General features: G+C 51.4%; 1 protein-coding gene and 1 long non-coding RNA gene across 2 annotated transcripts in view; both read right to left on the reverse strand.

Moving 5' to 3' along the window:
• Positions 1–11,057: 11,057 nt before the first annotated feature.
• On the reverse strand, positions 11,058–13,285 carry LOC102899591. The gene is made up of 3 exons (XM_023256197.2): positions 13,264–13,285; positions 11,687–12,479; positions 11,058–11,495 (listed from the first exon to the last, which is right to left on the reverse strand). Exons 1-3 carry the CDS (start codon positions 13,283–13,285, stop codon positions 11,477–11,479), a joined length of 834 nt encoding a protein of 277 aa, XP_023111965.1. The 3' UTR covers positions 11,058–11,476.
• A 518-nt stretch (positions 13,286–13,803) lies between these two features.
• The window catches only part of LOC111560923, a 91,261-nt gene continuing 78,091 nt past the window's right edge, over positions 13,804–26,973 (reverse strand). Inside the window, exon 6 of the long non-coding RNA XR_006600002.1 lies at positions 13,804–14,472. This is a non-coding gene — a long non-coding RNA (uncharacterized LOC111560923). The remainder of the gene's footprint in view (positions 14,473–26,973) is intronic.

A 26,973-nucleotide genomic window follows, 5' to 3' on the forward strand; every position in this document is an offset into this window, starting at 1 on the left:
GCATGCCTCTCTGGATTCAGCGCTTTGCTCTTACAGGCTGATGTTTCATAAATGCCAGAGAGGATCTTAGGTGGGCAAAACCGAACAGGAACCGGAGGCCCTTTAGACACTCCAATTCATTCATCCCAGAAAGATGTGTGTGTGCCCTGCATGGAGTCCTCCACGGCCGGAGGATGAACGAGGAGAGGCAGCCCCATCCTGCCCCCCCTCCCCCCGGGAGCCCACAGCGGGTGGAGGAGACCACGGAGAGCAGAGACGACATGAGGGCAAAGAGGGGAGGGGGTCAGGAAAGCTTCCGGAGGAGGTGAGCTAAGGCGAGGTTTTAAGAAGCGGGCTACCCTGGACAAGGCCGGACCACAGAAGGCCTGTTCAGGAAAACATCAGGGCAGGTGAAGGCACAGACGCAGAGGAACAAGGTGTACATGTAAACAGTGTGGTGTGGGGGCGCCTGGGTGGCTCAGTCGGTTAAGCGTCCGACTCTCGGTTTCGGCTCTGGTCACGGTCTCACGATGTGTGAGTTCGAGCCCCGCATCGGGCTCCGCGCTGACAGCAAGAAGCATGCTTGGGATTCAATCTCTCCCTCTACCCCTCCCCCACTCACGCTGTCTCTGTCTCTTTCTCAAAATAAATAAATAAACTTAAAAAAATGTAAACAGTGTGGTGTGATGGGGGGAGGGGGCTGTGGGTTCAAGTACCCCACAGCCTAGACGAAGGATTTGGTATTCTGTCAACCGACTGCACAATTGCTGAGATGCACCTTTCTGAATAGCATATCCTATTCATCTGCCTTGGTAGGTGGTACACAGCCACGGTACAAGGTTCAAAGGGTAGAATGTGAAAACTGGCTTTCTTCTTTCATTTCTGTAAGACTCTGGGGAACACCGTGAAACACGCAGATCCTGGATCTGCAGAAGAAAGAGGGAGAAACCCTTTTTGATGCATTGTTGGACTCACAGGAAGTGAGTGATATCTCGAAAGACCAATGCCCACCCCCAAGCGCACACACACACACACACACACACACACACACACACACACACTAAAAAGGAAACCAGCATGCAATGAACCCAGGACAGTTGAGAACCAAGGGCAAATGGGGGAGAAGTTGCCCCGAAGGCATGTGAGAGAGTCAGTGGGCTGGCAAAATGGTGTAGATGCTGAGGCCTGTGGTCACTAGAATTTGCAGAAACAGAATACAGGGGAGGTATGTAGGGCACATTGAAAGAAAACAAGGACCAATTCCTAAAGATAAGCAAACAAGGGCCTGTGTGAGGAATGACCAGGCAGGGCTTAAAAAGAACCAAATGGAACTTCTGGAAATGAAAGAGATAAATTTGGAAATAAGTAACTCAGTGGATGGATCAAACAAGAAATTAGACACCACAACCCGAAATGATGGTCTCAGGTCTTCCCCTTTCTTTCCTCCAATGCCAGCCCCACTCCCTTCTTCCTCCAGCTCCACGGACAGTGTTGGCTGAGCAGCGGCAGCCAGAAGAAATCTTCCACCCCAGCCGTGCTCACCTCCACCGCGTGCTGGCACCACGCCCACACACTCAGTCTCCATCCCTACTTCTAGTGATGAACTTTTCATGCCCCAACCTGAAGGCAAGTCCACCTGTGTTCCAGAACCGTCTCTCTACATCCCCTGAAGGCCACTGCTCCAGACATTCTCAGTTCCTCTCCCACACTACCCACCTTCTCTCTCCACTGGAGTATTTTCATCACCTTCTTATGACTTAACACTAGAGGTAAGTGAATTCAACACCCAGAGCCAATTCTTTCCTTTCTTCCCTTGGCTAGCTAGTATTTTAGCTCTAGTAACTTCTTCAAGAAAGGCTTATGTGAGCCATACTTCCTGGGTCCTCACCTATTCAGCAGTGTCTATTGCCTTTATACTTGCGGGACAGTTTGGTTAGGTATAAAATGACCTTCTTGAGCACACTGCATGGATGTCTTTCCCCTTCTAGGTTTTTCACCTAACCTGATCACCTTTCCTTGATTCCTGTTTTGTTTTTGAAATTTAGTGACTTTAATCAGGAATGCCTTACTGTTGACAAGTGTATATATTTCCCTTGAGACATAATATTTCCTTTCATTCTGTAGACTCGGGTCTTCCTTTTATTTCTAGAAATGTTTCTCTTTTGTTTCAACTTTATTTATGTTGAGAGAGAGAGTGCATGCACACATGTGAGCAGAGGAGGGGCAGAGAGAGGGAGAAACAGAATCCCACGGAGGCTCCAAGACATCAGCACAGAGCCCAACACAGGGCTGGAACTCATGAACTGTGAGATCATGACCTGAGCTGAAGTCAGACGCTTAACCAACTGAGCCACCTAGGAGCCCCAAGACTGGATATCTTTTTTTTTTAATTTTTAAAAAAATTACATTTATTTATTTTTGAGAGACAGAATGAGACAGAGCACGAGTGGGGTAGGGGCAGAGAGAGAAGGAGACACAGAATCCAAAGCAGGCTCCAGGCTCTGAGCTGTCAGCACAGAGCCCGACGCGGGGCTCGAACCCACGAACCGTGAGATCATGACCTGAGCAGAAGTCGGACGCTTAACTGACTGAGCCCCCCGGGCGCCCCTGGACTGGATATCATTTTAAGACCACTGAATATCAGACAGTGACAACAAGATGCTCATGTTCACTGAGCACCAAGTAAAGCTAATGTTGCAGAGACCATGAGCAGGGCATGATCTCCGAGCAGGTTTTCTACTTCTCATGAGCGATGAGGACCAATCTGTATGCAACCTTTTGCTCCGGCCAAGAAGGGGTTCACTGGGGAGCACGCTGAAGAGCTGCCGGAACAGCAAAGGTTGGAGCGTCAACAAACTGGGTGCGACCCCAGCCTTCATGATGATGGAGAGCATCTTACCGCCAACCCTCACCTACCTGCTGCTGCTGGAAACACCCCCCTCAGACAATGGCTGGGAAGATTCCATGAGATGCTCCCCATAAAAGCATCGAGCAAGGCACCTAGACCCTAGAAACTGAAAGTACCATTTGGTTCAGTTTCCTCTTTCTGAGCCCTGCAGGAGCTGGAGGATGGCTCTCACTGTTTGGGTCTTCCTTCCCTGCTACGGGCCCATCTGGTGTGGTCATTCCAACCCAGTGGCTCTTATAAGGCTGCTGTGAAGCCACTGACATCAGAATGGACTTGCCGGGGCGCCTGGGTGGCTCAGTCGGTTAAGCGGCCGACTTCGGCTCAGGTCATGATCTCGAGTTCGAGCCCCACGTCAGGCTCTGTGCTGACAGCTCAGAGCCTGGAGCCTGCTTCCGATTCTGTGTCTCCCTCTGTCTCTGCCCCTCCCCTGTTCATGCTCTGTCTCTCCCTGTCTCAAAAATAAATAAAACATTAAAAAAAAATTTTTTTTTTAAAGAATGGACTTGTCAATTATTTTAAGTCACTCCTTTTTTTATTGAGTAATATTCACAATGGATCTCCGGACCCTTATGCTATCCCATCACCTCTTCCAATTCCATCATGAGAGATTTGCCCCTTTGGTGCCCAATGCCGCCTCCTACACCCCTTCTTTCCATCAGAAGTGCTCACTTTCTTTACATTTGGTTTGTCTTAATTCTTATGAGTAGCTACCATGGGGGTTTGGGGTTTTTTTTTTTTGTTTTTTTGTTTTTTTTTAGTTTTTACCTAAGTTCCTGTAGTTCACATATGGTGTAATATTAGTTCCAGATGTACAATTCGGTGATTCAGCAATTCCATACATCACCTGGTGCCCATCACGACAGGTGCACTCCTTAATCCCCATCACCTGTTTCCCCCATCGCCCACCCTCCTCTCCTCTGGTAACCACCAGTGCGTTCTCTATAGTTAGGAAGAGTCTGTTTCTTAGTTTGTTTCTCCTTTTTTTTTCCTCTTTGCTTGTTTGTTTTGTTTCTGAAATTCTACATATGAGCGAAATCACGTGGTATCTGTCTTTCGCAGACTTATTTTGCTTAGCATAACATTCCCTAGCTCCACCCATGTCCTTGTGAATGGCAAGATTTCGTTCTTTTTTATGGCTGAGTAATATTCCATTGTGTATGTGTATATATACCACATCTTCTTTATCCATTCATCACTTAATTGACACTTGGACTGCTTCCATAATCTGGCTATCGTACACCATGCTGCTATAAACATCGGGGTGCATGTATCCCTTTGAATTTTTGTACTCTTTGGGCAAATACCTAGCAGTGCAATGGCTGGGTCTTGGGTAATATTTTTATAATCAGAAAAGATACCAAAATAAATAACACAACTGTGTTGCTGCAAATGTGTAATGGGTTTTTGGGAGTTCAGTGGAGATTGTTCTGTGTGGTGGGAGGCTAAGAATGAGAGGTGTCCTGTCACCCAACACCCTCCACGATCTGCAAACTTGTGAGCGGGATGGCCCCAGTGTGGGAATGAGACTCCTTCCATTAGAACCTCAGAGCCGCCTTTTGCCAGCTGTGTGACTTTGGTCAGGTAGCTAACATCTCCATCTCTCAGATGCCATGTGTTTGGTCAAGTGCAGACAAGAACGAGCCTGGGCTAGGACCACCTGGGTGGCTCCATCGGTTAAGCACCCGACTCTTGATTTCAGCTCGGGTCGTGATCTCATGGTTCGTGAGTTGGAGCACCGCATCAGGCTCTGTGCTGGCAGCTTGGAGCCTGCTTGGGATTCTTGCTCTCCCTCTCTCTCCCCCTCCCCTGCCCCCTCTCTCTCTCAAAAGTAAATGAATGAAGCTTAAAAAAAATGAGCCTGAGCTCCTCAGGTGCCCGGGAACAGTGACCCTTTAGTCATAAAAAGGAATAAAGTATTGATTCGTGCTACAACACGGACGAGCCTTGAAATCGTGTTCAGTGAAAGCCGCCAGTCACAAAAGACCACGTGTTGCAGGATTCCGCGCCTATGAAATTCCAGAAGAGGCAGATGTATAGACACAGAAAGTAGATGAGCAGTTGCCAGGGGCTGGAGGGTGGAGGCAACAGCAAACATTGGTGGGGAGTGCTCGGTGAGTCTGGGGTCTCCTCTGTGGACGATGAAAAAGGTCTGGAACAAAGAGCGATGGCTGCACATCGTGAACGTGCTTAATGCCACTGAACTGTACATTCTAAAATAGTTAAAACGGTAAAGTTGTAGGTTTTTTTTTTTTTTTTTTTTACCTAACCTCAAGTACTTTACCATCTAAAAAGAAGGTATAGAGGTTCATCCCCTGAGGGTCCCTGGAACACCGAGGGTGGCACGAGACTGTTCACAATGCAGAGCACGGGCACACGCTTTGCTTGTACAATCAGCTTTGCTATTTAACAAACCACTTCGGCATTTAGTGGCTTGAAACAACCAAGCTCGCCAATGTGTGGGCCGGCTGTGCGCTTCTGGTCCCTCACATGTCCATGGTCAGCCGCTGGAGGCTGCAGGATCTCCTGGGGCCTCACCCCCTCGCATGGATGTTGGGAACCTGCTGGTTGGGGAGTCTCAGCCGGAAGGGTTGGTCTCTGCTCCACGTCTCTCGTCTCTCGTCCACGTCTCTCTGCTCCACGTCTCTCGTCCCCAGCGCAGGGGTGAAGGGGATGCTGGGGAGGATGCCCGGGGCAGGTGCACACTTCTCTGGAGGCCAGGGCTCTAAGTACACAGCCTCCCTTCGGCCACACCCCACTGGTCAGACCAGGTCAGGTCGCCCAGGTCCAGGCATAGGGGGGTGAGGGGGGAATAGACCCCGGTTTCCGATAACAGGAGCTGCTGAGAAGCTGTGGCTCTCGGCCCCGGCACCGCGCTCCTGAAACGAAGACCCCGGGTGCCCGGTTTCTGCCGCGCGTTTCCCGGACGGTGCCCAAGTCCAGGCGATCCCCGCGGACACCGTGCTTCCTCCTCTAGGTGGGCTAGAGAGGGCACGGCTCAGACAGGAGGTCAGGGTGTTCCCCTTGTGGGTCACTCAAATAACGAGCTGAAATGTAACGTCTTGCAGCCCAGGGCTCGTGGCCCTTACACCGGACACATGCATTAGAGGGGCCGTATCAAAATATCTTCCTGGGTTTTTCTTACGACTATAATTCTTTTGGCTATAGAACTACATGGGCCTGTCGTCCACTTTCTTCCATCTGTGTGCAGAAACTCCTCTCTCTCAGCAGCTCTCGAGGCCCCTAGACGTTCAGCGGGGTGGGGCGGGGGTCCCCTCCAGGTGGAAGCAACAGAATGAGCAAAGACAGGGCTGGGGACAGGAGGAGCCTCTGTCCCGTGTCGCCTGGGCCCGGGGCGTACGAGGCAGACTTCTTGTCCAGAATGGTGAGTTAAGTGCCATGAGGGAGGTGACTGGACTTCCTGTCAGACTTCCTGTCTGTGGTAATAGGGAGCCACTGACGAGCGTGGAGTGCCACGGTCAGGGCCGGGTTTAGGAAAAGCCGTCTGCAGCGTGGGCAGACACATGATGTTCCAAGAGCTCCCAGGTGGGACGCACCAGCCAGTAGGAGGCTGCTGACAGCGTCTGGGTGATGGAGACGCCGTGGAGGTACAGCTGACATGATCTGACAACAGCTTCAATGCGGGAGGACGGGAAGGAGTGGAGAGGGGAGGGCTGGATGACAGGGAGGGCAGGGGCGCCGCACACATGGAAAGGGGGACAGGAGAAGGCACGGGGCATTTCCAGAGAGCAGGAAACGGGGTCGGGTAAGTTCTGCTGAATGTTTCAAGGAGACACCCAGAGCATGGGGTGCTCCTGCCATGGGCAGGGGGGAGGGGGGGCTAGGCTGGCAGGGCGGGCCCGCGGGCGGAGGGGCGTGGGGGAGCCAGGGGCGCTGCCCCGCTTTGCAATCTCGCCCGCGGCCGGCCCGAGGCCAGCCCTGCGGTCTGATGTGCCGCTGGGGTCTAAAACCCGACTTCCAAGATTGAGCAATAGCTTTTTCTCCTCCCAGATGAAAACCTGTCCAAAACCCAGGCCCAGATCCTTCCCTGCTCTCTCCGACACTTGGAGTGCTCGGCGGTTGGCTGCAGCTGCCTCACTCACAACAGATTTTACAAGGCTGGCCTCCTGCCAGGGTCCTTTTAGAAGTAAAAATAGCTGAAATAAGCCTGCTCTCCCGGAACCGTGAAAACATTTCACCATACCTCAAGCTTTCACCTACTGCCGTGTCATCCTATACCCCCATTAGCAGACTCACTCCTGTGACACCAGGCCGTGGGACCCTGAGGGGCCGTTCTGAGGCCCGTGCAACTTAGGGCTCAGCTTTAAATGGGGGGGGGGGGTTCAGCTGGACACAGGCCGTCGCCGTCTTGGTCGCTGCTGAAGTGCGCCTAACCACGCAAGACCCGCCGTTCGTGAAAAAGAAATGCTTTCTCTTCTTAATGGCACCTGCTGGGGCACGCCGTGCCCGGGTATTACATTCCGGGCACGATTTACCCCTTCCAGTATTAGGGTCCTGGGCTTTGGGAATGTGCTCTCAGGTCAGTGACAAAAAATATCTCTTAAGATTTTTTAGCTAATGGTGCATTTGCGAGGTCATTCAAGGCAAAGACCAGAAGGATTAAAAGATCTGACTCCTTCCTGAGGTCCTTAGTTGTAAAGGACCAAAGAAGACGTAAAACAAAGATTTATTCAGTTTCAGCCGGACAGCTCAATGGCACAGCCCCGTAAGAACCAGGAAAAAAGAAACATCTGGCCAGAAAAGCGCACTTGTTTACGAAAAAAAAAAAAAAAAAAAAAAAGGTTTAAGAGTCTTCTCCAGTTTTACCAAGTTCTTGGACGAAAATTAGGCTGATCATGAAAAACAATGTGGAACCTTGGGAGCACGGAGGCAATACAGGCAGGAGAAAGAACATCTTGTTTCTTCCTCGTCCAGCTGCCTCGGACCCCGGCCCCCTCCCGAGCGCCCCCGGGGAGAAGCCCCGCCCTGGTAGGTAGCCCTGGGGAGCACGCAGCTGCGGTGCTCCCCACACAGGTGGCCGGCTCCTCTCTGAGGCCAAACCCTTGTGTGGGGGAGGGCGGGCTCTGAACGGATGCTCACGGAGGGCGAGGGCCGTGTTTTGCTGCCCCCGATGACCAAGCGCCCGTCTTCCGAGCTCCGCGCACACCGCCCTGGTGCCGCTGGCACCTAGCTTGTGACAACCACTTACGCGGCGTGCTGGGAGGGGGGTGCGCCTTTGGAGCTGTGGACAATGGCCGTTTTGTAAGGAAGGAAGCCTGAACTGGCAACGTGGCCCCAGGCCCAGGCTGGGAAACTCAGCTTCTTTTCCAGGCCTGCCGTTGACTCAGCAGGGCTCTCAGGCCAAGCCCTGCTCTAGGGTCGGCCCAGCCCCCTCCTGACGTGCCCGGTAGCCTACGGATGAATGGCAGTCGCAGGACGGCGGCCCCTTCGGCTCTCCCTGGGATGCCAATGGGACAGACAGGTTAATACCGGAAGACGCTTTGAACTTCTTGGCACAAAGCGGTCTGGAGCGCGGTAATTAACAAATCTTACCACGGAGGTGGATTAAGGTCAGAAGTTCCTTGGGGGCCTGGGGAATAGAGCTGGCTCGTGGCTGGACCTCTGGAGCCCAGGCCGTTTGCAGCCCTGCGCAGGGGCAGCAACGGTGTGGGGCAGGGCTGGGTCCCCGGGCCAGGCCACTTGGGTCAGCAGCTCAGGCTCACCTGTTACAAAAGTGGCCGGCCTTGGAAAAGCTCACAGTACTGGAGAAACACACACACACACACACACACACACACACACACACATACACACACACACACGCACATGCACACACACAATATCACCATGAAAGTAAAGGCCAGAGAAGAAATGGAATCCTACTGCCAAAGCCAGCCCGACGGCCACCTGGCTAATGGAAGCTTCATGTTGTGGGAATCAGAGATAAAGCTTCTAACGGTAGTCGGTAAGGAAGATGCTGATGAGACACCTAACCGGGTAAGGCTGCCCCACTGCCATCTACCGAGGGGGCCTAGAAGTCTCTGACAAACCCTGAGCGACCCAGACCTGAGTTCCCACATCCCTCTGGAAAGAGGACGTTCCTGGAAACCTTGCACGGCAGATGCCAGTTTGAGAAGAACATGAAACGAAGCTGTGACTCTCGTCACGGTGGCTCATTCTCCTTGTCTATAAGATGGGGCGCCGGACCGGCCGTCGTCCGACTTTCCAGTCCTTTACACACACGGTGGGTGGTCTGTGGACACTTCTGCTGCCCTCCCGAGTCCCTGGGAGACACTGAGGAACTTGAGTCCCCACACTCTGCCAGCCCCGAGGCTGTCAACCACCGCAAATGACCAGACTTTGGCACGACGTGAGCTCATCTCCGGCCAGGTCAATGCAGCATTCTGTACTGTTCCTTCCCGCCCATCCTTCCCGCCCATCCAAGTGTTCCCATGGCACTGCAAAATTCCACCCTGGGGCCACGAACTTCTGTCACAGGGACACGGAGGTGACGCTCCCGGCTCCTGAGCTCCCCCGTGTATTTGAATCCACGTGCTGGCCCGATGGCGGGCCCGTGGCGCCCTCGCTCTCTGTGCCGGCTCCGCACTAAGCCTTCTTGTCTCTCCAAGTCTCTTTGGCCCTATGCTCCCCAGGAAGTCCTCCCACATCAACCTCAGCTAGCCCTCCCGTTGGTGAATCCCTCCCAAATCTCCTGAGCGTTCGAAACACATTTTTAAGCAGGGATCTGATCTTCGGGCTCACAAAGTCCATTCTCACCAGTAGGGCACCCCGCCCCCTCCCAGCGGCCCTGAGAGTCTCCTGTCCCTGCCCCAACAGCAGTGTGCTCACACGCGTGGAGAGGACTCACAAAAGCGTAGAATTTGTTCTGCTTGCCTGTGTTCGTTGTACCCCTTCTGAGGCTAAAAGCACAGCGCGCCCGGGAGGAGCTGAAACCACTGAGGTCTCCAGAGCACCGTCCCTCCCACAGCCCACGAGCACCGCGGCCGGCTCGGTGATGACCACCTAAGCCCAAGAGTAGCAGCCTCTACATCCGCCCTCCCTCCCCGCCTCATCTCACCCATCACAGCCCCATCCTCGTGGCCGCCAGGCCAGCTCCCTCTGCTCCTGTGATTCCCAGGCCACCTCGCCCTTTCCATCACCCAGGGGGATGCTTCCTTCCACCCCCCCACTCTCCCATCAGGAGGACCGCAAAGCCTCTGGTCTTCCAATCCCCCAAGAGACCCCGCACACCAGTGCCGGGCGGTCCTTCTCGAATGCTTTCTCGGCATCCCCTAGCACGGTGCCTGAGCCGGGGTCAGAGCGCAGCGCGTGGTCAGTATGGACCACGTGGGCGCATCTGCTGAGTGGATCGTAGCCCTTCCTCTTCTTAGACGCCACGGCTCCTCCGTTGCCCTGAGGATGTGGTCATCCGGGTGGCTTCAGAAGCTGTCGGTAACCTGGCAGCTGTCCCCCCGACCAGTCCTCGACCCAGACCCTATGTGTCTCAGCCACCCCGGACTCTTAACTTCGAGCACCACTCTCTGCTTCCAGGCTGTGTTCATACAGCTCCTTCTGCCCCTTACATCCGCCCTCGCCTCCCCTGTCACTGTCCCGTCATCCCTCACCCCCCAGGGGTCCCTTCTCTCCGGCAGCTTTGCCGACCTCCGTGGAAGGGCCCTCCCCCGCCCTTGCTCCCACAAGGGTCCCCGCCAGCCTTGGCCGAGCCAGGCCCACGGCCGCGGTGGGTAGGTCGAGGTCCACAGTCTGTATCTGCTGGCCTTTCTAGAACGTGCATGCGTCTCGATCCCCGGCGTGTCTTTCCCCCCCATGCCACACCAGGACACGACCACACCCGAGGGCCCCTCTTAGCTGAGGCTCAGCCTCGGTCTCCGTGTGCCAGCCGAGCGTGCTGCCGCGGCTGGTTCCAGGCCCAGGACAACCTCGCCTTCAAAAATTGCCTTGTTGGGGCGCCTGGGAGGCTCAGTCGGTTGAGCGTCCGACTCTTGATTTCGGCTCGGGTCATGATCCCTGGGTCCTGGGATCGAGCCCCGAGCCGGGTGCTGCGCTGAGATTGGAGCCTGCTTGGGATTATCTCTGTCCCCCTGTCTCTCTCTCTGCCCTTCCCCTGCTCTCTCGCTCTCTCTAAAAATAAATAAATAATAAACTAATAAAAAAATTTTGAACTGCTTTGTTTGTGTGCGTGGAAAGCCAGTGTTCTCCGGTTATCTCAGAATCGTTTCCGTCTCACTGGAGAGTTCCTGCTCTCACACGGAGAGGCCGGAGAGCGCTGGGGTGGCCCACGCGCCAGCCAAACGGCCCTGCCCTTTGAACCACTTCTGTTCCAGAGCAGCCTCGCACGCCGGGCCCAGGTGTGCCAAAGCTCTGCGCTAACAACACGATGCTTTTGTAAAGTCACAGAGAGCCAAGGAGGCTCGGCTCCCACCCGGGGCCCCCGCCGGGCGCGGCCGGACCCTCTGATTCAGGCGAGTGGGACGGGGCCGCCTTGTGGGAGACTCTTCTCGCCCATCTGTGTGTCCTCACGTCGTCTCCGGATGCATCTGCCGTGGCACCAAGGGAGGAGACGGCCGTAAATCATCTGCCCCCACGGTCCCTAGGAAAATATTAAAAGCGCTCAGCATAGGTGTGGTTTTGGCTCGAGGGCAGGAGGGCCAGCCCGAGGTCCCGCAGCCCTGGGAGCAGGAGTCTCACAGCGCTGTACCGGTGGCATCCCCGAAGGCTCCCCCCTCCATAAATCGCCCTGGGCCCTGGCGTCCTGACCCGGAGTTTCCCGCTCCTGCTCACCCCAGGGCGAGGGGGTGCTGTCGGCCGCTCCCATCCGACGCCACGGGCTCGGGCCTCGGCTTAACCTTGCCTGACCCCGCAGAGGCCCCCACGCTCAGCGTCCCACACACCACACGCAGCCACAGGATTACACAACACCATCCCGAAGCTGCAGGGAACACCCTGTACAGGCGAGGCCCAGCCCCTCGGCCTGCAGAAGACAAATAGGAAGGAGGAAGGGACCCGGGCGCTGCAACGGGTGGATCCCGTCCCAGCCCGGCCTCCGTCACTCGGCACCCGTCACTCGAGGCCCGGCCACCTCCCTCAGCCCCAGCGGCCGCCTCCGCAGAAAGGGCACAAGCGGCCCACGGGGTGCGGCGCAGGCTCCGTGTACCCCGAGACCCCCAGGTCTCATCGGACCCCGTCAGGATGCGGCGGTTGGCGGGACGAGACGAGAAGGATGAGGGCTCGCGGCGCGGATTTCGCTGGGTTCCCGCCTGGGATAAGCCGCCGGCAGAGAACGGGCTGTTATAATCTTTCCTTTCATGTCCGGCCAGGAATACGGCTCCTCGGAGCAGAGGGCTGCGTCCAGGCTCCTCAGCAGGGCTCGGGGGCCAGCTGTCCCAGAATGACTCTGGCCTCGGCTGGCGAAAGTCTCTGCCAGGAGAAATGGTGAAAGTGGCATATAAACAAGGAGACTTCCCGCAAACACAGGCCTGAGCTACCAGATCCTCGAGTTGCTCTGCCTGCCTCCCTGGCCTCTGAAGCCGCCGGGAGGCAAGGCCGGGACCTGGGGGCCTGTTCCGACGGCACCCTCCTCACGGAGGCCACAGGGGACAGGCGGGACGGAGCCGCCCCCTGTGACACGCCCTGCAAGCCACGTGTCTCTCTGTGAGACGGGGACTTCCCCAACGGCACCTATCTCTTAGGTCCCAGCCCTGTTCACGCCCAGACAGCCAAGGACAACGGAAGTGCAGAGGAATTCTGGAGCCAGAGCGGCCGGCCTATGACCCCCAGCGCTGGCCTGGTCGCTGGGTGACACGGGGCACACACAGTTGTCTCAGGTAGCAGGGAGCGCGGGGAGTGAATTAAAGAGCAGATCCCGGGGGCGCCTGGGTGGCTCAGTCGGTTGAGCAACCGACTTCGGCTCAGGTCATGATCTCACGCTCCATGAGTTCGAGCCCCGCATCGGGCTCTGTGCTGGCGGCTCGGAGCCTGGAGCCTGCTTCGGATTCTGCGTCTCCCTCTCTCTCTGCCCCTCCCCTGCTCATGCCCTGTCTCTCTCTGTCTCAAAAATAAATAAAAACATTAAAAAAAGAAAAAAGAGCAGATCCCGTATGATCCCCTATGTGAGAGTTTCCTGGAGGAGTCAGACTCGGAGAGACAGGGACAGAGGCCTCCAGGGGCTGGGGCGGGGGGGTGGGGGGTGGGCAGGGGTGAATGGGGACAGTTTCAGTGTGGGGAGATGGAAAGTTCTGGAGGTGGGCGGTGCTGACGGCCGCACAAAAGCGGGAACGTGCTTTGAGCCCCTGAACCGTGCACTGAAAAACGGTTAGGATGGCGAATTTTATGTCACGGGTATTTTACCACAACGAAACGATTTTCTGAAAACACGTTCATGGGCAGTGCCACCCCGGGGGCCCAGCGGCACGGGCGTGCTGAGACGCCCTTCCAAGGGGGAGGGGAAGCTGGCACACCTGACCTCCTACAACACCGTGTGCGCTTCCTCGGAGTTTGGAGAAAACAGTCCCCGCGTGGGTCACTCCAACCCGTTCACCAGGTCACCCAAAAAGCGGGTCACCCAAAAACGAGAGGGGGATGGGCAGTTAGTGTCCCACGTGGACGCAAGGTCTCAGTTTGGGAAGGTGGACACGTCCTGGGGACGGACGGCAGTGCTGTTACTCACGACCACTAAACCAGGCACTTGGAAATAGTTACAACGGGGCGCCTGGGGGGGCTCGGTCGGTTGGGTGTCCGACTCTTGGTTTCGGCTCGGGTCGTGATCTCCCGGCGAGTGGATTCGAGCCCCACGTCGGGCTCTGTGTTGACAGTGTGGAGCCTGCTTGGGATTCTCTCTCTCTGTGCCCCACCCCCGCCCCGTCTCAAGATAAATACATAAACTTAAAAAGGAGAAATAGTTAAGAAAGGATGGAATGTATAATTTTCAGCATACACACAAATACGACAGTGCCCACATAATCCAGTTCATGATGTATTATAAACTGGGTAGAAGTCGCATAAACCTGCCTAAAGTTTTAAAAGCAACAAAAACAATAATGAGCAAAGATGGGAGCGGGCGGGCGTCAGCAGACGAGTCAGCAGTGCAGAGCAACCCCTGAAATCGGTGTGTTGCCTCTGGAGCTCAGGGGCAACTCAGGCGAAGACCCAGAAACAGGAGGCAGCTGAGCTGAGCTGAGCCGGCGGGTGCTGGGGACGCCGGCTTTTCCTCCTCGTTCCTTCCTCAACTGTTTGGTCGTCACCGGCTCACGTATGGACGTTACCGTGTCGATAACTGGAAACAGCTGGGACCTGACCCTCCGTGAACCCGGCTAAAACTCTCTCAAATGTAGATTTAAAATCTTGGTGGCGTTGAAGACCCTTCCGGGCGCTCCCAGCGTGGGCTTTTCCTGCGTCTGAGTGTTCGTACGATCCCGACCTGCGCGGCACGTGGGCAGCACAAGTGGTTCCTTATCCACCCGGGCGCCTCGTGTGGCCACGATGCGTGCCCTCCCTGCCGGCGTCCGCACCATCCCCTCCGCGGGGCCAGCTGACGGCAGAGGGACGGACGCAGGAGGACGCTCCTGCACCTGCAGGGAAGAGGCAGAGTGGAAGTGATGGCCAGAGGCAGGCGTGGAGGGGCAAGGGGAGAGAGGAGGGTCCCGGGAGCTGGCCGAAAGAGAGGCCGGCCGCTTGCATGCTCCGAGGACGCCCCCTGTCCGGCCCCTCCTCCCTCCTCCACCCCCTCCCCACCCCCCACCATCTCTTGCTCCCCCAACACACTCCTGGACCACGGGCAACGAATACCGACGGGCCACCGAGGGCGGTGGCTGCCACGGTGCTTCGGAAACTGAACGCTGAACATCATCACCATTAGAAGGAAGGGGCTGTTCTGCTCCTGTGGGGCACGGGGGCGCGTGTTCACCTAGGGTCAGTGCCATGCTCTGCCCCGGGCACCGTGTATACCCCGGGCGGCTTTTCAGACGTTGCTCACGAGCGTCAGTTTCTGTGCCGGTCTCCGTGGGGCAGTTTACTTTCCGCTTGTGGCTGGATGCTTCCAGCAGCGGCTCTGAACTCTTGGGTTCCAGGGCAGACGCCCAGGCACAGTACTGGGCACCGAGAGGCACAGACTCCCTGGGAACCCTGGACGTGAGGAGAAGACACAGGGGCCCACGGGCTCGACCGGGCACAGAGAGGGAAGTGCCGACAGCCCCCACGCGGCAATACGCACAGGAACGAGGACCGCGGACCAGGCGGGCAGGACTCCAGAGTCCATTGTGGCCGCCTCTTTAAGAACACGCTGTTGGTGTTAAATTTCCCTTTCCCGTCTCCCTGAGCCAAATGACTTGCGCCGCGGGAATGAATGGGACGCGGACACGGGTGGCCCTTCAGAAGACACACTCGTCAGTGAAGAGTCCATCCCAAGTTGGCAAATTACGTCTTCCTGGTGACTTAACCTAATGACCAAAACCTCACAAATCAAACTTCTCCAAAAAATACAACTTAACAAGCTACAGCCCAAGGACCGAATCCAACCAGACGCCTGGTCTTGTAAATAAAGTTTTATTGACACGCGGCCACATCCATTTCTTGGCATATTGTCTCTGGTGGCTTTCACACTGCGTTGGTACAGTTGGCATGTTGACTGTGACAGTGCCTTGGTCTGAAGGGTTGTGTCCCCCGACCATTCGTGTGTTGAAATCCTACCCACCCCCCAGAGTGATGGTATTTGGATGTGGGCCCTTGCAAAGCGATTAGGACATGAGGGCAGAGCCCTCATGATTGGGATTACTGCCCTTATAAAAAGAAAGCCCAGAACGTTCCTTTACCCCTGCTGCCAGGGCAGGCCACAGCGAAAAGATGGCCATCGATGAACCAGAAAGTGGGCTCTCATCAGACATCAAATCTGCCAGGATCTTGACCTCAGATTTCCAGCCTCCGCAACTGGGAACAAATTCTCCTGTTCATAAGTCTGGCTAAGACAGACCCCCAGAGCCAAAGATACTTACCGACCATCTGGGCCTTACAGAGAAAGTGTGCTGGCCCTGTTCCACGGGCTCTGCCCCCCAACACCACGTGACCCCTCTGTGTCCTGACTCAGCACAGCACCCAGAGCGGGAGGTCCTCACCGGATTCTTGTCAACCTGGTGTAGACACCTGCCGCAAACGTGCACCAAAGCCTTCGACACCACTCACTTAGACCCGCGTGTGACCCTCGCATATCCCCACGTGACTTCTCAGGGTGGAGCTCGCCCAGAGGAGGGGGTAAGGCCCACAAGCTTTCCTCCCGGAGCACCCCTTTGGAGAAAATCATGCCATCTTATGTGTATGCAAAAAAGAGGATTCTGAAAACGTATTTCCAGTTCGCTACAAGTAGAGGGGAAAGCTATGATTCGGGAATGATTCTGGGATTACCCAGAACCGAAAGGGTAAAGCGGACGCCTGAAAATAGACTAGCCACTTCTACCCACTGAGTCACAGCAGCAGCAAGGTCACAGACGGCGTGGCCAAGATAAGTGGGTAAGGTGTTCCAGAGATGGCCGACCTCCCTTCTCCTCCCTGTTCCACCTCAGAAGCACATGGGGAACAGTCCCCGCTGCTCAGGAGCTCAGCCACACTGCCCTGAATTGGGGGTCTCACTGATCCCTGAGCCCCCGCTGCCTGGTTAATTTTTCTTGCCTTTAAATCTTTGCATTAATGGTTGGTTTCTGGGTTCCTTCAATCTACCTACCATTGGTCTAAGATAACAGAGGCTAAGCCAGATCTGGAGTTCAGTTAGTGGTTCGTGCCGCCCTGTTCCATCAGTGAGTGGCTCGGTCTTTGTGTGCCCAGCCTGCGTGGGCGGTGGGAGGGACCAGGGCTCTAATGTCCGTGTCCCCCCGGCCCTACTATACCTGGAGACCCCTCCTTCTCCGCAGCCCCTGCAGCTCCGTATCTCGTTCTTCAATCACCCGTGCAGCAAATGTCTGTGAGCCCTTCGCATGGGGGTGGAAAAGCCCAGCCCCCCCCCCATTCCTGCCTCGAAGGAACCGTCAGCCTAACGGGGAGATAAGAACCCAGGGGGAGAAACCAAAATGACCTTAGCGGCCAAGACCGCCCGGCTGGTGCTCACTAAGTAGTCGGTCAATAAATAAGCAAGTAAAAGGCGCACTTCCACTGTCGGTGGGAAGGTAAATCGGTGCAGCCACTGTGGAAAATACTGCGGAGGCTCCTTAAAAAATTAAAAATCTAAAAACCATAGGATCCAGGGGATGCACAACTGGGTATTTACCCAAAGAAAACAAAAACACTAACATGAAAAGTTATAAGCCCCCCTGTGCTTACTGCGGCATTATTTACGACAGCCAGGATACGGAAGCAGCCCCGGTGTCCCCTGATGGATGAAGGGACAAAAATGCTGCGGCATATCCATAAAATGGGGTACCACTCAGCCATAAAAAAAAAGATGAGATCTTGCCATTTGCGACAATATGGACGGACCTAGAGGGTACTGTGCTGAGGGAAAGAAGTCGGACAAATATTGCATGATTTCGCTCCCGTGTGGAGTCTACAAAACAAGACAAACGAATAAGCAAAGCAGAAGCAGAGAACAAACCGATGGCTGCCGGGGAGAGGATGGGGGGGGGGATGGGCAAAACGGGTGAAGGGGGACAGGAAGGTACAGGCCCCCAGGTGTGGAATGACTAAGTCGCAGGAATAATCCTGGGGGATTTTCTGAGGAAAGAAATTAATACTGAGAATTGCCACAAAGCTCCCGCGACGGCTGGTGCGCATGGGCAGCCTGGCGAAAGTGAAGTGAAAACCTCTAGAAGCCTCTGCGTGTTACAGAGGCAGCTCGGCAGAGGGAAAAAGCGCTTGCCATTTTCCAGGGCATGAGGGTACCAGATTTAGCACGTAAAAATGTGCTGGGGCGCCTGGGTGCCACAGTCGGCCAAGTGTCCCACTCTTGATTTTGGCTCAGGTCACGATCTTGCAGCTGTGGGATCCAGCCCCACATCAGACTCTGCACTGGAGCCTGCTTAGGACTCTCTCTGCCTCTCCCTCTGCCCCCTCCGCCGCTCACATTCGCTCTCTCTCTTTCTCTTAAAAAAAAATGCCAAAAATATCCTGTTTGGGATATACTTATCCTAAACAATTATTGGTTGTTTATCTAAAATTCAAATGTAACCGGGCATCTTGTATTTTTCCTGGCACCCCTACCTGGGCCCCGTGGTGAGTGGGAACAGCAATCTGATGCCCGTGGGAGGGAGAACGCACCCTCAGCTGGGCTGACGGGGCTCTGGGACAGAACACTCAGCTGTCACAGCTGTGGCCCCCAGGGCCAGCGGTCCTCAGCCTAGCGAGGCTACCTGCTCCCTCCCACAGAGCACAGGCAGCCTGACTGCCCGCAACATGCAGCCTCCGAAGTACGGCTCAGAAAAGAGAAAGACAAGGTTGCCCCAGGTAAGATGGGGAAAACGAGGTTTTCGCATAGAACACGTCACACAAATAGACAGACTGGACTGGGCTGCCCCATCACACACGGTAAAGAGAATGAAAGAATGGGGGCGCCTGGGTGGCTCAGTAGGTTGAGCGTCCGACTTCAAATCAGGTCATGATCTCACGGTTTGTGGGTTCGAGCCCCGCGTCGGGCTCTGTGCTGACAGCTCGGAGCCTGGAGCCTGCTTCCGATTCTGTGTCCCCCTCTCTCTCTGCCCCTCCCCTGATTTGCTCTCTGTCTGTCTCTCTCTCTTTCTCAAAAATAAATAAACATTAAAAAAAAAACTTTTTAAAAGAAGGAAAGAATGGCCTGGAAGGGAAGCCTGTGCTCCGGGGCTCCTCAGGACTGGGAGAGGGTTTGCTGGGTCAGCACCAGAGACTGACGCCTCCCCCTGCCCTTCTCCTCGTCAGGTGTGAGTCCCACGTACACCTTTGGCATTGCTGTCTGGTCGAGAAGAGCCCAAGCCGACAACAAAAGCAGGTGGACAAAGGAGGAATCACAGAGCAGGGTGCCGACCACTCGCCCGTCTCGCGTGGCGGGGAGCAGAGATCGGCTACAAAACCTTAAAACCTAACGACTCGTCTGCGTAATGGTTTGTAAGGTCGTTTTCCTTGGCCTCTGTCGGGTCTTTAAAGATGTCTCTTGTGGTGAGGGGATTAGTCCCAAGTTCAGCATTTACTCCTCTTCTGTTTTTAAACTCAAATAAAACTTCAATTTCGTATTTTTAATCCCGTAAAATATGATGCTACTTTTGTAGAAATAATTTCGTCTTGTCTATCTCTCTATTCTTCTTCGTTTTTATTTATCACTAGAGAGGAGTCTGGCAGAACGTTCACCAAATGTTAACCCTATTTGTTTCTGGGCAGTGGGCAGTTTGTTGGCTTTCTGTTTGCACATCTCTGTATTGCTTCAGTTTTTATAATGGCATGTAAAACGTTTATAAAAGCGATAAAGCCATTCCTTTAAAATGATAATTATAATGACACTTAGCGTAGCTCAGATTTCTAAGCGCTTTATGTGTATAAGTCCTTTGTAAGTCATAAGAAGGTGAATTATTTTTATTGTTATTCCTATTATATCTATTTTATTTTTTTAATGTTTATTTTTGACAGAGAGAGAGAGACAGAGACAGAGCATGAGTGGGGAAGGGGCAGAGAGAGAGAGAGGGAGACACAGAATCGGAAACAGGCTCCAGGCTCCGAGCTCTCAGCACAGAACCCGACGCGGGGCTTGAACTCACGGACCACGAGATCATGACCTGAGCCGAAGTCAGATGCTCAACCGACTGAGCCACCCAGGCGCCCCTGTATCTCTTTTACAATAAAGAAAATGAGACAATTATTTACATGGAGTCTCAAAAGAATCTACATAAATACCACTAGGCTAATAACTTTAGCAAGGGGCTGGCTGTACACTTTTTTAGACTATCAGCAAATACTTGGGAGTCCATCAGTAAAAAGCCAGACGCCCTTCATAATGGCAACCAAAATCAAAGGTATCCTGAAATGAATTTAATTGGAAATGGGTATAGTCTGTATGCTTCAAGCTCCATTGAACTCTAGAGGTATTGAACTCTATTAAAAATGTATCAAAGACTGCCTAAGTAAATGGAGAGATAGCACATGTTCATGGATAGGAACAGTCAATATCACAGAGATGTCCGTCTCTCCTGAAAGGAGGGCTCCAGTTCAAATGCCCAAATTAAAAAAAAAAAAATTCTTTTAATTATAACTGGGTTTTTCATGGAATTGAAAACGGATTATAAAATATTTATATTTATATTTATATTATATATCGAGAATATTTCAGGCACTTTTAGAGAAGAGGTAAGTTAGAAACTTGTCCTCATATGAAGGCTTCGTAAAGTTAGGGCAGATAAGATAGTGTGATACTGTTCTGGAGATGGGCGAGACGGCCACCAAAACAGAACAGAGGGCCTCAAAATAAATCCACCCATATGTGACACTTTAACGTATGGCAGAGGTTGCACAGAAGGTCAGTGAAGACAGAAGGGACCATTTAGCAAATGGTTCCGGTATTAACAGCTACTCATATGGGGAAAACAAGAATTAGATCTCTGTCTCAAACCATGAACAAAATCACTTCTAAATGAATTAAAGTCTTAAATGTGGAAAACAAAGCAAGAACTGTTAGAAGAAAATATAAGACAATACATTTTTATCTTGGTATACGACACACACAAAAAGTGTTAAACATAACATAAAAGATTAATCCATTTTATATGTAAAAAATAAATGATTAGCACCCAAAATATATAAGGAACTCCAAATCAAAAGGGAAGAAATCAAATTTTAAAAATGAATAAAGTACATAAATAGGGATTCTACAGAATACATGTGGATTGGGATGAATGTGTATACATAGGTATGTGGACTCTTTCCCTCAGTAACCAGAAAAATATAAATTAAGGTCATCAATAAGCTATTACTTTACAGTTTATTGGCAAAAATTAAGTCTGGCTACACCAAGTGTTGGGGAGTATACAGATAAACAGAGTGTGAATAGACACAAACACTTTGGAAAACAATGTGGCATTCTTTGTGAAGTTGAACGTTCACGCATTTAATGGCCCAACAATCCCCACCCCTCGGTACGGTACGTCCATGAGAGAACCTAACCCAAACATCCCATACAATGGAACAGTATGTAGCCACGGAGACAAATAAACTATAGCCACATGTAGCAATATGACATTTTTATTGAGTCCAAAAGCAAATAAAATTAAACAGTATATGGTTAGGCAGAAATACATGAGTGAGGGTTTTTTTTTTTTTTTTAAGTGTATTTCTTTATTTTGAGAGAGAGAGGGAGAGGCAGGGAGGGGCAGGGAGAGAGAGAATCCCAACCCGGGGAGAATCACCGACCCAGGGCTCGAACTCACAAACCGTGAGATCATGACCTGAGCCGAAACCAAGAGTCGGACACTCAACTGACAGAGCCACCCAGGCGCCCCTGAGTGAGATTTTCTTTCTTTCTTTTCTTTTTTTAAAGTAAGAGTATAAGGAACTGATTTAGGGTGGTGGTTATCTCTGAGGGAGGCAGGGAGAAAACCAGGTGGATGCAAATTACGGGGTCATGGGTGGTTGGTCACTACACTTTAGACCTAAATATATGTCTATAGAGTCTTTCGTAGGATTTCTGTATTTTAAGAGATGATAAAGAAAAAAGTAACGAGCAACGTGGATGGAACTGGAGGGTATTATGCTGAGTGAAATAAGTCAGGCAGAGAAAGACAGATACCATATGTTTTCACTCATAGGTGGATCCTGAGAAACTTAACAGAAGACCATGGGCGGGGGGGAGGGGGGAGTTACGGAGAGCGAGGGAGGCAAACCATAAGAGACTCTTAAAATACAAACTGAGGGTTGATGGGGAGTGGGGGAGAGGGGAAAGTGGGGGATGGGCATGGAGGAGGGCACCTGTTGGGATGAGCGCTGGGTGCTGCAATTTGACAATAAATTATATTTAATATTTAAAGAAAAGAAAAGAAAAAAGTGATGAAAAAGAAACCAAGGCACAGAGAGTTTACATAATGGTTCAAGGTCACGGATAGAAGAGGGGGCAGAGCAGGGATTCAAAGGTTTCCGGCTGCCGCACCCCCCTCCACACCATTCCATACACTTAGCGAGCTTCTCAAAGGAGAAAGGGCCGTTTGGTGGAAAGAAAGGGGAAATTATATGGCTGACAAGCATCTTCTCATTTAATAACAACAGGCCAAGCTAGCAGAACTGAAGAGGAAAGTGAACAGAGAAAATAAAAGCGCGAGGTACCCTAAGACGACGTCCCAGGGCCCGTGATGCCTAGAAAGTGCAATCCGCGAGTCACTAGCCCGTTAGCTTTGTAGGGAGAGTCGCGATTTCTCTAAATATTTAGTCACCAACTCCTGAAGCGTCCCTTCAGAAGAACACCGAGCCCTGGCAGCCGGAAACAAGACGACACGCCCGGACCCCCAGGATCCCCGGCGGGGTCCAACAGGGATTTTGGAAAGCCTGGGTCAGACACTGTGCAGGTCTACACGCCCAGAAAGCCTTCGTTCCATGTAAGCCCCGTATCTAGGACTGGAATTCTGTATCCACAGCGCTCGGTTCCTTCATCTGAAAGGCACTTTTCTTTTCCTTGCAAAATCTGATTATCCCAGTAACATATGTTTCCACAGAAAATATGAAAAACACAGATAAGTACAAAGAACAAGGAAGTAGAGAGCACGCACCGTTCCCACTCATAAAAATCACAGCTGTATCTATTGGTGCCTTTCTCTCTGATCCTTTTTTCTACGAACATGTAAGCCTGCATTGATGTGTGTGTTTGTACTTAACATTTTTCTACTTAACTGAGATTTTATTGTATATACAGTCCCTAAGTACTTTTGACTGACTAAAGAAACCACTGATCCTCCCTCTCATTTCAAAGAGAATGCTTTTGGCTTTTCTCTTCTGAGCCTCTGACCACAACAGCTATCCCCTGGCTTGCACTTGAGTGGTATTGGCTCCGTGAAGGCCTTTGTGACGGTCCCCATTTCTTTAATTTATCGCAGTGCTTCAGATGAGAGACCATCCTCAGTCAAGTACAAACCAGATGAGCTCCCCCAGGACATTGTCACTGGCACCGACAGGGGAGAATTACAATGACAAAATCGGCAATTTGCATGTGTATAGTCGGTTGAGCTCCATGACCCTCTTTCCTGTAGAAACAGAAGCATGATGTGGAAAGGGGAAGGCAAGGAGGTACAGATATTAATCGACTGTCCTCTTGAGTTGGGCTGCCAGAAATTAAATCCCAGGCTTGAAATTCTGTACACCCACGTCTCCTCGCCAATAAATAGACGATAGTAAAAGCGCCCGACTCATGTGGTTTTGCGATGACAATGGAAAGGACCTGACACGCACAAATCACTTAACGCCGCTCCTGGCCTGTGATGAGTACTGAATAGATGTTACCATGATTAGTGCCATGGTGGTGATGGTGGCAATGGTGATGATGATGATGATGATGATGGCGACAATGATGACACAAGAAATTTCTGTGACACACTGGGGATTAAAGGGATCGATCATGTACAATACAACGGACTCCTTCCAAGTCTCCCAATGAGTCTGGACAAAGGCATACACTCAAGTAACTGGGTGCAGAATATTTCTATCACTCTGATAAGTTTCCTTAGACCCGCTTTCACCCAACTGGTCTTCTCTCCTGGCAATGACAGCCCCAGGCAGCAAGTGTATTTACATTTCTCGTTCCACATTAGATCTTTTACAGGGATTCACGCAAGGAATTCCATGTTCTCCTCACCGCTGGCTTATTAGCTACATGTCTTTGCTCTTTTATTTTAATGGTTGTTTTAGGGTCTGTGGTATACACCTTTCCCATATCGTATTATCGCCTTCGAGAGGTAGCTACTTCACACAGAAGAACATCACTTCCGTTTCTCCCCACGGAATCTTTACACTACCGCTTCCTACGTTTAACTTACACACACGTCACAATCCCCCAAAAGCATTGGGACAATTTTGGTTCAAACGGCCAGCTCTCTTCCAAAGCGGTGGAAATAATGAGAAGATACCCTCTGTGTTTACCCCCGTAGTGTGCATTTCTGACGCTCTTCATCCCCTTGTGCGGACCCCTAAATTCATCTGGTATCATTTTCCAATTGCTGAAAGGACTTTCTGGCACATTTCCTGCTGACGATACATTCTTTTGGATTTTGTATGTCTGGAATCTCCTTCACGTTTGAAAAATATTTTCTCGAGGTAGAGAACACTGGGTTGAGACCATCGTCTTTCTGTGTATAATGTGTCTTTCTTCTCCAGTTCCGTGTAACACCTTACCGGTTTGACGAACTTGATGATGACGTACGCTGATACGGTTCTCATCATATTTTCTTGTCTTTAAGGCTCATTGAGCTTCCTGGATCTATATGTTAGTAGTGTCACAGAATTCGGAAATTTGGGGGCCACTATGTCTGGGTATGGCCTTCCTGTCCCCTCCCCCGTCTTCATTTTCAGTGTTTTCCGTTGCACTTCTATTAGGCCATGTGAAGTTTTCCCACAGATTACTGAGAGGCTCTGTTCTTCTTCTTCTTTTTTTTTTTTAGTTCTTTTGTCTCTGTGTACCTCTTTTGGGATAGTTTCTATTGTTATGACTTCGTGTCTTCAAGTTCCCTAATCTTTTCTTCTGCGATGTCTAGTCTCCTGTTCATCGAACCCAGAATATTTTTCATCTCACATGGTGAAATATCCATCTCTATACATTTAATTTGGGTCATTTTTATATCTTCCGTGCCTCTACTTGACTTTTTAACATACAGAATAGTTATATTAACCACGTCAGTGTCTTTGCTAAATATGGCCTCTGTGCTAGTTCTAGGTCAACTGTCATTGATTGATTATTCTCCTCATTTGGGGTCATGTATCCCCCCTTCTTTACATGGGTGGTAATTCGTGGTTATACACCAAACATTGTGACTTTTACTTTGTGGGGTGCTGGATTTCTGGTAATTCTATAAATAGTTGGGGAGGGGGGGCTTTCTTGGCATAACTGAAGGACAACAGTAAGTTACTTGGAAAAAGTTGATTTTTCAGGCATGGTTTTCTACGAGTTATTAGGTGGGTCTAGAACACCGCTCAGTCTAATTACTCCCCACTAGTGTGGCAAGACCCTCCTGAGAATTCCACCAATGTCTGTGAGTTATGAGTTTGGCCAGGCTCTCAGGAGTGAACAGGCACCATTTCTGATCCTGTGCCTGTTGGATGGATCGTCCCCCGACTTCAGGCAATTCCTCATATGTGTTGACTGTGCTGTACAGAATAGCCCAGAAGGTACTTCTGCGGTTCTCTGGACTCATCTCCGTGTAGCTCTCTTCTCCTCACTCTTCCACGCTTCTGGCCTCAGCCATGTTGGTCCCCCTGGACTCTCAGCTCCGTGGCCTCAACGGGACAAGCCAGCCAGGCTCCATCAGGGCTCCCCTTCCTTGTGCAGCCCAGAGATTTGTCAAAGCATAAGTAAGCCGGAGCAAGCCTAGGGTTCACTCTGTCATTTCCCATTTTCAGGGAACCAAGCCCTCTGTTGCTTAGTACCCAGGGTCTTGAAGATTGTTATTACACGTCTCCTGTCTCAGAGATGGTTTTTATTTGGCAGTGTTATGGCTGCTTCAGGCATGTGGGTAAATCCAGCCCCCAGGACCCCGTCTTAGATGGAAGCAGAACTGTCAAGAAAAAAAAATATATGTGTGTCCCCTCTGGGGGTTAAAAGTATAACTTACATACAATAAAATAAGCCCATTCTAATTTTCCAAATAAGCTTCCCCAATATTAGTGGGATTTGCCTCCATATTATCTCATTTTTAATAAAGTACTTCATATATTCTAGGTACAGAGTTTTATGAGATGTGTATGATAAACATTCTCTAAAGAGCAAGTTTACGCTTTTGGTAAAGTTGACACACCAGGTTACTGGTTTGGGCACATGCGTCCTAAGAAAACTTTGCCTACTCCAAGGCAAAAAGATCTTTCCAACATTTTCTTCTAGAGGTTTTATTCCTTCAGGTTTTAGGGGTAGGTCTATGCCCCACTCGGAGTTAACCTTTTTTCATAAGGCAGGAGACAAGAGTCAAGTTTCCCATTTTCCCATGTGGATACCAGTTGCTTGAGCACCGTTTGTTGAAAAGTTGTTCCTTTCCCCGTTGAACGGCGGCACTTTTATAAAAACTCAACTGACTGCATATGCCAGGTCCAATTCTCCATTCTGGTCTATTGACCTGGGCGTCTCTCCTCCCACTCAAGCTACGCTCGCTCGATCCCTCTTGTTTACCTTAACATCTTAAAATCCGGCAGCTCAAGTCCTCCGATATAGTTATCCTTCTTCAAAACTTAACAAAACTTTAACATAAATGAAGCAAACCCTGAAAGGATTGGGAAGATAAACACATTCACAACTTGTTGAAGAGTTCCACAGTCTTCTGTCAGTATTGATGGCGTATACAGAAAATTAATAGGGATAGAGAAGACTTGAAGAACACTATCAACCGGGGCGCCGGGGTGGCTCCGTCGGTTGAGCGTCTGACTTCGGCTCGGGTCACGATCTCACGGTTTGTGGGTTCGAGCCCCGTGTCGGGCCCTGCGCTGACAGAGCAGAGCCCGGAGCCTGCTTCGGATTCTGTGTCTCCCCCTCTCTCTGCCCCTCCCCTGCTCATGCTCTGTTTCTCTCTGTCTCAAAAATAAAGAGAAACGTTAAAAAAATTTTAAAAAAGAACACTATCAACCAACTTGACCTAATTAATATTTCTATTAATTCTACCCTGGGTCCGTGGAACATACTCTCATGAAGCACACAAAGAACATTGAGCAAGATACGCTGTATCCAGGATCATAAAGCAAATCTCATTAAATTAAAAGAAAAGGGCAGGGGGGAGGAAAACATACAGAATATGTTTTCTGACCAAAATGAGATTATATTATAAATCGGTAACAGAAAGAGATCTTTAAAATCTCCAAAATGTCGGAATTTTAAATATAATCCACAGTTTTAAATAACCTATAGGATACAAAAAAATAATAAAGGAAAATCACGGGGACAATTAAAAAATATTTTGGAC

Source organism: Felis catus, chromosome B3 (genome assembly GCF_018350175.1).
Source record: "Felis catus isolate Fca126 chromosome B3, F.catus_Fca126_mat1.0, whole genome shotgun sequence".
Taxonomy (NCBI): Eukaryota; Metazoa; Chordata; class Mammalia; order Carnivora; family Felidae; genus Felis; species Felis catus.

Bases quoted from the DNA above. Each gene is read 5' to 3' on its own strand.
- LOC102899591 (XM_023256197.2), bottom strand. From the start codon at position 13,285: ATGAACGTGTTTTCAGAAAATC. The intron at 12,480-13,263 runs GTTTCGTTGTGG...CTCCGTGAGGAG, and splicing joins GAACGTGTTTTCAGAAAATC to GGTGCCGTCGGAACAGGCCC.